Source organism: Nerophis ophidion, linkage group LG03, assembly GCF_033978795.1.
Source record: "Nerophis ophidion isolate RoL-2023_Sa linkage group LG03, RoL_Noph_v1.0, whole genome shotgun sequence".
Classification (NCBI taxonomy): Eukaryota; Metazoa; Chordata; class Actinopteri; order Syngnathiformes; family Syngnathidae; genus Nerophis; species Nerophis ophidion.
In genome coordinates this window covers 64,505,654-64,519,919 of record NC_084613.1, presented here as the reverse complement: position 1 = coordinate 64,519,919, position 14,266 = coordinate 64,505,654, and the positions used below count along the sequence as shown (strand labels likewise).

The following is a 14,266-nucleotide window of genomic DNA, read 5'->3' as shown; positions in this document are numbered from 1 at the left end:
TATTTGTCTCAGCCTCAGGGTTGTGTTGCTTGAGCAGTAAATAGTTCCTGCGTCATTTACACAATTAATAACATACGTTTTGATTTGATATCGAGATATCGACAACAGAACTAAGAAAGTTAGTGCGCAAGGGAGGTTAGAGACGACCAAATCAGAGAAACAAACCATTAAAAATATGTCTCAACTGTTAGCAACCTATGCAGCAAGTCACTGTCACACATACCACAAAAGCTGCAGCCATCATCCATAGCATGATATGCCACACTCACCCAAACGACAAATATTTATCCATAAAAATATCAGAAGGCTGCAGATATTGTGTTTCAATTTGTTCTCTCTTGTCCTGATGCAGTAAACTGGATGGTTGAACATTAGCTTTGGTACACTAACAAACCCATTGCATGTTGTGTGACTTCCCAGGTTAGTTGCTCAAGATAACGTAGGGAGTGTTCCCATATGTCACCAGAAACTCGCATCCAACTCTATGACTAAGTTTACACTGCAGGCCATAGTGGTCAGAATCACATCTTTCCAAAGTCAGATTTTTTTGGAAATCAGATTTTTTTCCAGTTGATTGTTTGCACTGCAAGTAAAATGTGATTTTTATCAGACTCCAGTAAAAACGCGCCCAATGTGGCCCCAAAGTGCCCTTGATGTCATTTGCATCTGCAGTTCGATAAAAGTGAAAAAAAGGAAGTTGACTGGATTACGTACATGAAGAAAATCCCAGGGGGTGATCAAGGGTGATGGGTCAAATGCAGAGAATAATTTGGCCACATGTAGTATGTGTGTGACAATCATTGGTACTTTTTTTTTTTTTAAATAAAGTAAGCTAATGTATAAATGGATATATATAGTGTAATATATTTAGGATTGTGTAATATATTTAGGAGGGTTCTAATCTTTTTATGGCTGTTAAGTAAAGGAAAGACAGACAATATCATTGTTACGTAAACAACTTATCAATGTCTATAAGATGTAAGCAAATACTCCATAGGGTCCACGTCAATTCCGGTCCTTCAACAATTGCAATTTGGTAGGAATTAAAGTAGATAATAAATACAGCATATATCTTCATATATTACATATAGCCTATTATTTGCGCACCATTGACTCGTGATGCACCGAAAATTCGGCCTACAAATAATTTTTTTCTCTGTTCACTAAAACCGGATGTTGTGATGACGTATCCACTTTCGCTGGCGGGTCGTATCTTTTCCTGCAGACACAAATGATTAGCTCGCCCAAAGGTGACGTAAAAGTCGCATTCAGGTCGCATTTCCGTTTAGACAAAAGTAACATTTGAAAAGATTAGATTTCAATAGGATTCATATTACCTCCTCATGTGGTCCAAATCTGATGCAAAAAGATCAGATGTGAAGCACTTTGGAGTGTTCAGATGGACAAAAAATATCTGAACGGAGAATCAACCCAAAGGAGACACCACATCAGTCCAGTCCTCAAGCTAGATGCTACACATAATATTACCTTATTACATAAGACTAAATAAATGGGTTGTACTTGTATAGCGCTTTTCTACTGCAATTGTTTGTAGTATACTAATGTAAGGTTTTAACAGTGTTGATCTAAAAACAATGTTTGCTTTTTAAAAGTCACGTTACGCATAAAAATTGTGGTGTTTTTGGAGGGCTAAGCAAGGGTTCCATTTATTTCAATTAATTTCAGTGGGCTGAGCTACTTTGAAATATGAGTGTTACGAATTACAAGCTTGATTGTAGAACGAATCGTGCTTGTAAGTTGAGGTACCACTGAAATAAAGATAAGGCTGCAGCTTTTGCATTGGATCTCCTTATATCAGGGATATCAAACCCGCGGCCTGCGAGCGGGAACAGGTTCAATCCGACCCGCGATAAGAGTTTGCGAAGTGTAAAATTGAGCCGAATTTTCAAATTAAAGAAACTGCTATTCTAAATGTGTCCACTGGATGTTGCAATAGCAATTCTGTTAGGTAAGCAAATAGTTTACAACGGGGTGAGCAAGTATACCAAGCAAGAGGTACACAGTAAAGAGGGGCTGCGACTCCTCCCCCTCGACAGGAGTAAAATAAACAATTCGTAACCCCACTTACAATGCTGCATAAGACACTGCACATTGATATAGTTCTGTGAAAATTGTCTTTCGTGCAAATTCAAAAAAAGTGAACAGTGGAAATGACAAATGAGGTAGTTGATACGTAGAAGCTGTTTTTTGTTCAATCCTAGATGGGCTGTGACTTAAAGTTGAATTGCTTTGTAAATACACTGAGATTAAGTCTAAATTCATTATGGTCTTTGTGGTGTTTTTTTGAAACTGCATACATTTTTTCCTCAGTGTTTTGTCAAGAGGATATTTTATATGTAAATTTTCAGAATGTGTTTGTTCTATTTTGGGACTAAGTAAAACAAAGAAAATTGTCATTGTTGTATTTTAAAGTTATTATGCCATCATTTTACCCGTCTGGCCACAGTGGGAATAGATTTTCCTCCATGAGCTAAAATGAGTTTGACACCCCTGCTTTAGATTGTGGACTGTAAGGGTAGGGAAATACCTAGTGAACCATTTAATCGGCATGAATGCATGTTCAGGAAATACGGTTTGCATGTTGCATTCAAAGACAGCCTCAGGTTGCACAGTTAAAAAAAGCTTTCAAAAATCTTTTGTCCCCACATACTGGCTCGACGACATCTCACATTTCTTTAATAAACGGTATCATGAATACAAAATCCCTTCCTTTCAGTGAGTTGAAACAATGAGCAAGATAGAGTCAATTTTGTCTATAATAGCTTTGGACTGTATACAAAAGGTGCCTTTAGTGGCGCAAAATCAGACTTGATTACATCAAACCGAAATTACACATCGCAGTGGCTCATTGGCCGCCTGCGTGGAAAACTGAAGCTTCCTGCTTAGACAATGTGTGTGTCGGTGAACTCAAGGGGATTGAGACAATTAGAGACAAGAAGGAAATCCTTAGGGTTTGTTTTTTTCACATTTCTTTCTCTTTACAATCCACACTCACAAGGTTTTTGAAGAGCGCCGTCAGCTCCTTGGTGAAGACAGAGAACTTCAGGAAAGCCGAACCCAAATCTGGATCATCTCTGTACACACAGTTTTCTCCAAACTTCTCCAATGCTTGTGTGTACAGCTCCTCATTCTCCACATGAGCTAGAAAACAAACACACAAGACACTGACACAGTAAATAAAATGACATACAGCACGCTGGAGATTTTTTAAATCGAGGTGAGCGTGAGGATTGTTAAGTTTAGACAACATTTTCTTTGGAGAGTCACAATAGAATTATAAAAAAAAAGCATCCAGAAGTGACTAATGTGATAAGGGAAGCCATGGCAATAAGGAAGGAGCTCAGGGGGGCTGTTACTATGACGACCTTCACTGAAAAATATGATGTGAGTTGGCCATTGGGAGGTTAGCTACTTCAAGGGGGAGACAAAGAGAGAGAGAGAGAGAGAGAGAGAGAGAGAGAGAGAGAGAGAGAGAGAGAGAGAGGAGGTAGGGGAAAAAGAGGGGAGGGGGTGTAAAACTGTGAAGGTGAACACTAAAACACACCTGGGGCCACGTCATGACTCACACACACAGTATAATCAATGAAGAGCAGTCAGACACTGTGTTCAGTTTTAGACAGAACTGGATAACATCATGTCTGCAACTCCTACATAGATATGCATGGTCTTATTAGCTGAAAGCCTCTGACTCACTAAGTGCGCAACACATCAGACAAATCTAATTCAAGACGCAAGGTCGAGACACGCCAAGGCTTTTAAAAGATAGTTTACTGTATGCGCACTGTATAGAGGACCTATTTTGATCCCCCGCCATCCTTCCTGTTCAAATTTTGTGACTTAGTAAGTAACCTATCTGATCCAGCAGATTGCATATTTTTTTCCTTTCAATGTGTATTTTATTTTAAATACTTGATTCTATTAAGTAAGTCATTTGTACAAACATTTATTTTTTTATCATGTAAATGTGTCAGTCTGTTTCTGCAGTTAAGTCCAGGTGCAAAATTAGGCACTTAAAAGATTCTAACTGACTGATATAAATCCACCTTTGTGTTGGTAATGGGAACAGATTAAGTCTGCCTGCCAACAAGTGGCGACTAAAACATATAATGTGACCAGGAAAACAAAGACTGTGATTATCTACAGTAAAAGAAAGGTACACAATTGGTAGTTTCAATGGCGCAAACCAGCACACAAGTGATCATATCCAGACAGCATGGAGTGCCCAGACCTTTAAATACCGTCCTTTCCGGACCATAGGACGCACCGAATTATAAGGCACACTGCCGAAGAGCGGGTCTAATCAGGTCTATTTTCATACAAAAGGCGCACCGGATTATAGGGCGCATTAAAAGGGTCTTTCTATTTTATTTTTCTGAATTGAAAACACTTCCTTGTGGTCTACATAACATGTAATGGTTGTTCTTTGGTCAAAATGTTGCATGGATTGTATTTTACAGATCATCTTTAAGCTGCTTTCTGACGGATGCGCTGTTTTGTGGGCAGTCTTATTTACGTGGCTCACCTTCGGCAGCGTATTTTCTCCGTCATCTTTGTTGTAGCGGTGTAGCGTGCAAGGACAGGAGTGGAAAAATTGTCAAAAGATGGAGCTAATTGTTTTAATGGCATTCAGACTCTACTTGAGTCAATAACGGTGCAGCATCTCCTCATCTGTGGCTCACTAGTGTAACAACAATGCCCAAATGTGTCCTGTAAAAAAACGTCCGACCGGCAATCTCTAATCGCTAAAGTTCCTTGGGGGAATAATATAAACTCACGACAGCGGTATGTTTTAGCGCTTTCATGGCGAGTTTACTGACAGATATAAGTAAGAACTTTACCCTACTTTATCATCTTGTTATGTGACATTCAGCCTCCGCTGTTGCCATTGCTAATATAGAGAAAAGAAGAAGCCAAATGACTATGCGGTCTTCACAAACTACAAAGGCGGATGCACGCATATTTCAGGACTTTTACAGATCCCAAATACAGATCAGCAGGTACCAGAAGGTAAGAAAAGTTGTTTTTGCATAATATTGGGAAACAAAACAACTGATAACATGTCTTACCTTTTACACACACCATAATAATACTCGTATGTTGAAGCACAGTACAATCCATCAAGCGGTACGGCTTCACAGCTTACCAAAGTCGTACTAAATCATTTTGATAAGATTTTTGAGCGCCGTGTGTAATGTTCTATATTTTCAATGGAACATATAACATTTTGAGGAAATGAAAGGATTTTAAGTGCGCCTTATAGTCCGAAAAATATTTTACTCAGAAATAGGTAGAGCTGTTGTTTTTTTATGTTTAGTAATGTTAAAAGTGCAATTTAAACGTTAATAATATGTTGAAAATGTTGGTAATATGCATTTATGTAAAAAAAAAAAAACAAGAAGTTTATGGCAAGCAGAAAGATGACTATTTTCCTTAAAATATGCATCGACGTTTGAAGTAACTCAAAACTCGATTAATCGAACAAAATAATTGATAGATTACTCCACTACTAAAATAATCGGTAGCTGCCACAATTTGGTACAGTTTTTAAAAAATAGGGGTCTGATTGAACTTTGACTGACCTATAATACATGTTTACTAACTAAACATTTTTAATTCAAAAACATAAATTTTAACAGCACAAACATAGCGGAACAAATGAGACATTTTTAACAGAGTTTTGTTTGGGGTTAGGTGCCAACCTTATGTATGTATATAGATAAGGTCTATCGCTTCTAAAATATTTAAAAGACGAGGGTCTAATTTAAACTCTGACCCAAAGTAAATAGCAGTCAATTGGCAAGTGAGGTCTAAGGAGAAAGGAACAATACATTTTTAACTCCTTGAAATACCTGTTTTGAGTTATGATTTTTAGGGTGGAACAGATTATATTAACAGCACACAGCAATGCAATTTTGAAGAAATTCAATATAAATGATCATTTATGACAATTTTTTTGTTTTTCATTACATTTTACTTTTGTTACTGTATGTAAAAACCTACATTCAAACCATATATTTTTCCCTTTGTGGGAAAAATAAAAGTGTATCCATCCATCTATCTATCTTCACACTAGAAATGCAACGATATGAAAATTTCATACTACGGTTCTTGTGAGCCAAATTATCACAGTTGTCCAAAATTATCACAGTATTGTTTAATGTGCTCAAAAAGTACAATACACACTGAAATCTTTTAACCAAGTTGTATCTTCAAAGAAAGAAAAAAAGAAATAAATGGCATAATAGAGTTATGTAGAACATTGCGTTATATTGGACCAAATGTATTTCAATATGAACAGTACACACAATCAAAAATAGCATTGTAATTTTCACATTAAAAGACTTTGTTGTATGGTACAAACAAAACATAAAGAACACCTTTAACAGACAAGTCAATGCACATTTTTAATGTAACAAGTGAATATTCAGTCAAATATCTATTTGATTTGAAATGGGTATGCAGTGAAAACTCCAACTATAATGTGAAGGCTTTCATCTGAAATTAAAATCCAGTAGTGTAGTCTTAAAAAACATTAAACGTGATGCATTTTCAATCATTTTAAGCACTCACAGGATCCTTGAAAATGGTTAAAAGCAATAACATGGTGTTTTATTTCTGGGTTGTTTTGTGCAATTCCTATGTCTGTGCAGGCTTTGATTAGATTAAGAACATGTGGAAATCTAATTTTGCTGACAGTATGGGTGTTTGTGTGAGAATGTGTGCAGTACATATCCCATAAGACATGATCCTGTCCGGACAACATGATTCAAAATGGGCTAAAGTGTTGCATTATTTAAGAGCTAGGTCTTCTTGTCCTGCCAGTTAGAGGTGTTGAAACAGAGTACTGACTTCCACCAGTTGATTTTTTGTCAGTTAGTTTGGGTTAAATCTGTGAGAGCAGATCTGCTCCTGCAGACAAACAGCAAAGCTGGGGATGCTGCTGTTGGTTTATTCATTATACGCTAACAATCTGGCAGGCTGGCAGGTCCCTACAACAAACTTTTCCTCAACGTTACCCATGTCTTCCTACCTTGCCTCACTCGCTCATGTTGCTCAGATCCTGCAAGCAGCCTGTGTGTCCTCCTCTCTGTGCAAACCAACTCATATTCGGTCTTCTGCTTTTCCTCTTCCTTGTCATCCTTATTTACGCACATCTACACAAATTGTTTGAGGCCGTCACTGGTGAAAATCACGGTTTTCATCAGTCACACATTTTCCTAGCACAGAGAAAATTGAGCAGAAAGGGAAGGGAATCTTCCCCATGTTTCAGCATACACAAACAGAAGTTAACCAATAGGTCAAAGGCAGGGCTATTTAACTAAATTGTTTCAGGGGCCACCTTTTCCAGAAAGCTAAGGAACGTGGAAGTGGATTTGTCCTTTAACTATTACTTACTGTGTTTTAGGGCAGGGCGATAAAACAAGATCAATATATACAGCGATAGGAACATAATCAATATGATGAAATGTGTTTGATAAAATGTTTGACTTTTTTCTTCTTCTTCGTCGGAAAAAAACATGGTTTCGAAGCATGGTTGGTTGCATGAAAAAGGTAGTCGCTCTCCGGCAACCGAGCAAGGCAGGAAGTGATCAGTGATCAGTGGGAGTGACACTGATCAAGTAACAGTATTAAATATCAGGTTTGGTTGCACCATATTGTTGTCGCACGGTTGACTCTTTGCATGAAGTGAGAAGATAGAATATAAACCAAGAAAAGGTGCTGCAGGGGGCGAAGAAATTGTCAATAAAGCAGGAAAAATCACCTCGACAGTATGGCTGATTTGGGGATTTTTTAAAATGGTCCGTAGTCAGACCAATGTGGTCTGTGAATTATACAAGCCGCTTGTCCCCACCAAAACCGGTAATACCCAACCACCGTCAGGGACGGCGTGGCGCAGTGGAAGAGTGGCCGTGCGCAACCCGAGGGTCACTGGTTCAAATCCCACCTAGAACCAACCTCGTCACGTCCGTTGTGTCCTGAGCAAGACACTTCACCCTTGCTCCTGATGGGTGCTGGTTGGCGCCTTGCATGGCAGCTCCCTCCATCAGTGTGTGATGTGTGTGTGAATGGGTAAATGTGGAAGTAGTGTCAAAGCGCTTTGAGTACCTTGAAGGTAGAAAAGCGCTATACAAGTACAACCCATTTATCATTTATTTATTTACCTTAGAGCACAGCTGTAACTTCCTGGCACTAAACGTACAGAAAAATAGTTCTTCTCGGGTTTCTCTAAGTTTACATTTTCAAAATTTGCGCTATTTTGTTACACTTTATCAAGCATTTCTTACGTATTCCTTATATTTACACCTACATTTATTGTTAAAGGGGAACATTATCACCAAACCTATACAAGCGTCAATATATACCTTGATGTTGCAGAAAAAAGACCATGTATTTTTTCAACCGATTTCCGAACTCTAAATGGGTGAATTTTGGCAAATTAAACGCCTTCCTGTTTATTGGTCTTTTAGCGATGACGTCAGAACGTGATGTCACCGAGGTAACACACCCGCCATATTCATTTTCACTCTACAAACATCGGGTCTCAGCTCTGTTATTTTCCATTTTTTCGACTATTTTTTGGAACCTTGTAGACATCATGCCTCGTCGGTGTGTTGTCGGAGGGTGTAACAACACTAACAGGGAGGGATACAAGATGCACCACTGGCAAGAAATCTGCCGCCAGACCCCCATTGAATGTACCAAAGTGTCTTCACATTTGACCGGCGATGCTAAGACAGACATGGTACAGAGATGTATGGATAACCTGCAGATGCATTTGCAACGATTAAGTCAACTAAATCACAAAAGTGAGTTTTGTTGATGTTGTTGACTTATGTGCTAACCAGACATATTTGGTCACGGCATGACTGCCAGCTAATCGATGCTAACATGCTACGCTAATCGATGTTAACATTGTATTTACGCTAGCTGTATGTACATTTGAAACTAGATACCCACATTTAATGCGAAACAAACACTTACCAATCGACGTATTGCTTTCCTCTCTGCCTTAATAGCTGAGGTGATTATAATCAGAGAAAAGTTACATTGTAAATAAAAATGTTAACATTTAAATATATATTTTCCTGGTCCTTATTTTCAATCGATCATAAAAATATCAATAATTATTGCTATCGACCGATATAAAACAGTTTCATTGGGGTACAGTTCTCAGTAATGTCGCCCAGCACTTCTGTAAGTCTGGGTTGCTTTTCTGTGGCATCTGAATTTGATCATTTAGCTGTTTTTGCCTGGACATACACTTGGCCCATTGGCTGTGGAACACAAATTAAGGAAAGCGACCACGCATGGAATACCAAAACCAGCCCTGTTTATTAGCTTTCATTGTGCAAAAAACTATTAATGTATAGGTTCTAATCCTTTGCGCAGGTCCAGACCAATATACTTTTAAAAGCTTGTAAAAAAAAATTTACTATGTTTTGGCCCATGAAACAGTTTCTTTAAATGAGAAATATCACTTGACACAAGATTTCATCACGCCCCAAATAAATTCTAAAGAATTGCTTTATAAAATTAAGTTATGTGATGTTTAAATTGATGAATAGAATGTATAAAGTCTTGTTTATTTTGCCATAAACATTTTTTTTTGTTTTTTAAGATGTACTAAGGCACATTACTGTAATAACTTTCTATGGTCTGAATCAAGTCGAATTTCATCCAAAATATGTAATGGACTATATGCTGCATTGTAGTCTAAAGCTGCAACAGCACTGCTTATTTATGTTTGTCTTGGCTGATTGAGGAGGCCAAAAGTAAAACATCACACAGCATTTCATGTAGCTTTTATATTTGTATTCTAAACATGCGCGCGGCTCTGAGTAGATTTCCGTCATAGATTTTTAAATAGCAAATCTTAAAATGAGCCTCTGTTAGTTCAACTTCAAATACCAGCAGGCCGGCTTGGAGAGTGTTTTTATTGTCAACACTATCAGGGGTTCTACATTTTGTTGTCACAGCTTACAATCCTGTTTACAGTGAAAGCAACACTGCACCTCATCAATGTTTCAACTGCTGAACCTTTTATGCACATTTAAACAGGAGCATTTTTAAAGAGAAAACCAGCGAACTGTTAATGTTCACACAGAAACCCACAGAGACGCAACTTCAGCGAAGCGTGTGAATGAGTGACGGGAGGTGAGAGCAGGAGTGTGTCTGCGCCTTTGTGGCCCGTCCAGCTGTTCCTTTGAGAGTTCGGATCAGACAGCTGTCGCTAGGCCATACAACAGAGCTCATAGTGTTCAGAGAAAGATGTGCTCAGCACATTGTTCGCAAGTCTCTCGCCCCTCGGTGCCTCTCTTTCTCGCACTCAGCGGGGGACTCTCTCGGGCCAAAACAAAAGAGGCTAGAAACACCCACTGTTAGCACAGCCAATCAGCATAGTAACAAACATGAACACACACTTATACACAGTGCATACAGGACACACACAAACACAGAGAGCATATTTCCAGTGTATGAACAGGAATCTGTACGTGTTCTGACTGCAGAAGAAGCTCCTCTGTCTGGGCTGTAATAGAGGAGACTGGCAAGGCTTCCTGACTCCATGCTGATGGGATTCAAAATAGTTTCTGAACTTCTAAGTGGAGCAAAATAAGAACACCTATTTGATCCACCATGGGAAATAGTTGGGATTTCGGATTCTCTCTGTGTTTCAATCCCAGTGTTCTATGCAGAACTCTGCTCACTATGGTGTTGTTCACACTGTGGCTCAATTCCAATTTTTTTACTTTGACCTCTATTGGATTTGTCCATATCATTGTGGACAGTGCAATTCCGAATTTTTCATATCCAACCCAGGCTTCTTTTATATGTGGATATATATATTGGATACATATTAGGGCTGGACAACTAATCAAATCTTAATTTTGACTATGGCTTCTTTTGATAATGAAAAAATAATAATCGCAAAAAAACGATTAATGGCCGGCGTAACATGCATTCAAATTCCGGAGGTTGTGACGGTGAACCAGATGTGGAGCGAATGAGTTTAAAAAAAAGAGCATGTTTACGAGAAGTTTGGAATGTCAACATGGTTGCTACTTTTTATTTGACAAAGGACTAATAATATTCCTAATTAATAATAACTAAACCAAACAAATAAGTAAGGCATATGATTTCCATGTGATTTCACTTCAGCCAGGATGGAGTCACATAATTGGCCAATAAAACGGATCCAGCTGATAAACACAGACTAATATCAGGGAATTTGACATGAATTTAAGTGAAATGATGTCACTGTGAGTAGAAGGAACATTTGTTTGGGAAAATAATGTGTCCAGTACACTGCTCATTAATCCCCGACACACTCAACTGCCCTGTCCTGAACTAAACAATGGTGAGACGGTCACTTGAAACAGCGACTCAACTACAAAGCTAAAGCTGAATAAAACAATCCATACACCCACAACACATCTCATCTGCTTGTGAACGACATCATCAATGTAACATTAATGTACAAACGGTGGTCACAACTTGAGAGGCTCTCTTTTTTTTTTAAAACAGCCTCAAGTGAGTCACCTCTTTCCTTCTCAAGCTGAGAACAACCGCACAGCACACTTCATTCCTGCCTTCACATAATATTACTGCACTAACAAAATAAATGTTTCGAAAAATACCTTGCACAAGCATAATGTACTTGAAGTTATTTATTGATACATTTGTACAATTATTAAGATTTAAAAAAATACTGGTCAAAATTGTCCATAGATGTATTGCATCAATAAATGTGAGGATTTTTAAATTAACAAATATTTTATATATTTTTTATTTTACACAAAAAGCACACACTCTGTGGTGGTTAAAATAAATCTAAAAGGGCAAAAAACTTAATTCTATTGCTTTTTATTTTGCAATTGTTATTTAAATGTATTGTTACTGCTATTATTATTATACTTGTGGTTTATTCGTTACTAATTTAGTTCATGGTTTTTAAAACCATTTAGAGCGAGTTTTTGTGGTACAATAAATAATTGTTTAATTAATTGTGATAACAATATCAATCAAAATACGTGTGATTATTATTTTTGCCATGTCTGTCCAGCCCTAATATATATGCGATGCATCTTCAATGTAAACGCTCATGTGCTCACGTCGCATTCATCCGACCAAAACGTCATCAATAATTATTCCTTCAAAAGACGGTTACAAAATAAATATTGACAACGAAGTAGAAAACAGGCAAAATAAAATGTTTTAGGAACTCATGTCTCGCGCTGCTCGGCCATTGGCACACTTTTCAAGCAGATATCAAAGCAAATGATCCCATAAAACTGCAGGAGCCACAATACTGTACATGTTCTTTCCTTCTTAATCTTCTAGGCACAATAATTTGGTTCAGAAAATGTTGACTTTGATTGCACAAAATCCTTGAAATTTCCAAAAATGAACCAGTACTGACACCGACTTGAGTTGAAGCCATTTTTACTTGACATCATGTCCACATGCGGGTCAGATTCCATTCACATTAGAAATCGGATGTTATTTGTAATGTAAAAAAATCAGAATTGGACATCTGATCCTGCGGTGTCAACTTAACCTGTAAGGCTTGTGCCGCAGTGAAAGTCAATCCAATCCAATCCACTTTATTTATATAGCACATTTAAACAACAATAACGTTTCCAAAGTGCTGCACAGGCATGTTAAAAACAATATTATGCTCCACCAATGACTGAATAAAACAAAAAATGAATAAAAATAAAACCAATAAAAACAATATAAAAACAAATATGATTAAAAACTATTTTAAAGGGTAAAATCAATTAAAACAGTAAAATAAAAATCAAAGTGTATAAAAAACAGAGGACAACAGAGGACAGAGGACCACACAACTCACGAAGTGTTAAAAGCCAAAGAATAAAAGTCTTCATGGAATCAATGGATGCAACCACCTAACATGCTTTTTTGCTTCCAGATGCCATTAATTAACAATTAATTCCACACAATTAGCAGAACATCAATTAATTAATGGACTGTATGCCTTTTCCTAACTCAGAAACTTGGGTTCAGACCTTCCCCAAGGCCAAACAAGCCTAAGATTAGGGATGTAACAATATAAACATTTCATATCACAGTTCTTGTGACCAAAATTATCTCGGTTATCATTATTATCACAGTATTGTTTAATGTGTTAAGTACTTATACACACATTGAATTATTTAAGTTCTATTAAAAACATAAATTAAATGAATAGACACAAAATATACTTTCTTCGGAGAGGAAACAAACATTGTGATGTTTTTTTAACGAGATATGTTTTTATTTGAGTGTTTGAATGTGTTTATCTTCTTCCATTTTAATTTTTTAAAAGTGAAAAAAAAATGTTATTGATGAAGGCAAATTAAGTGTTTACTTTGCTTCACTTCTTGTTCATGTGACATCATGCGAGTTCCATTCCTGTTGTAAACACCACCGTTGTGTTAATATCAATCAATCATCAATCAATCCATCCTTTTTCTACCGCTTGTTCCTCTCTGTGTCGCAGGGGAGGCTGAAGCATATCATAGTTGCATTCAGGCGGAAGGCGGGGTACACCTAGGACAAGTTGCTTTGTCATCGCAGGGTCAACTCAGACAGACAACATTCACACACTAGTTTAGTGTTGCCAATCAGCCTATTGCCAGGTTCATGTCTTTGAAGGCTTGAGGAAGCCAGAGTACCCAAAGGTAACCCACGCAGTCACAGGGAGAACATGCAAACTCCACACAGAAAGCACTAGGATCAAACCCAGTACCTTCTTATTGTGAGGCACACACACTAACCCCTGTGGCACCGTCCTGCCAACAAAGTTTATTTATATGGCCTTTACACACAGGTGCTTCACAAACCATAATTACATCCTCGGATCTGAACCCACATCCGTGCAAGAAAAAACTCAACCCAATAAAGTTTTTAAAAAAACACCTATGTCTGTGTCGTATTCCATATAATTCAATCCATATAATTGAAAAGCTTATAGTACTTGCTAAGACAGCAATGTTTTTAGTGAATTTTAGATTTTGGTATGTCGTTTCTTAATGGGAAAGGACACCAATTTGATATGCAATCATGTTAGCATTTAAAATGACCAGCGAGCTAGCGCCAGTCAAGTGTGGATATACACAACATCTTTTTTCTGATCATTTTAATTTAAACAAACTGAGAGTTTTACCGTGATTATCATTTTTACTACGTTTTGTTACATCCCTACCTAAAATGTTTATTGTGCAATAAAAAAATACAATGCTTT

The 14,266-nt window shown here is 37.5% G+C and overlaps 1 protein-coding gene across 4 annotated transcripts in view; it reads right to left on the bottom strand.

The window, feature by feature from the left end:
• The window catches only part of asap2a (ArfGAP with SH3 domain, ankyrin repeat and PH domain 2a), a 116,731-nt gene that overhangs the window by 54,673 nt on the left and 47,792 nt on the right, over positions 1–14,266 (bottom strand). For all 4 annotated transcript variants that reach the window (XR_009806207.1, XM_061895871.1, XM_061895873.1 and 1 more), the window contains exon 3: positions 3,017–3,162. Coding sequence is in view for 3 of the 4 variants with exons in the window: in XM_061895871.1 (XP_061751855.1) it covers positions 3,017–3,162 (146 nt within the window). In the remaining variant the exon portion in view is untranslated. The remainder of the gene's footprint in view (positions 1–3,016; positions 3,163–14,266) is intronic.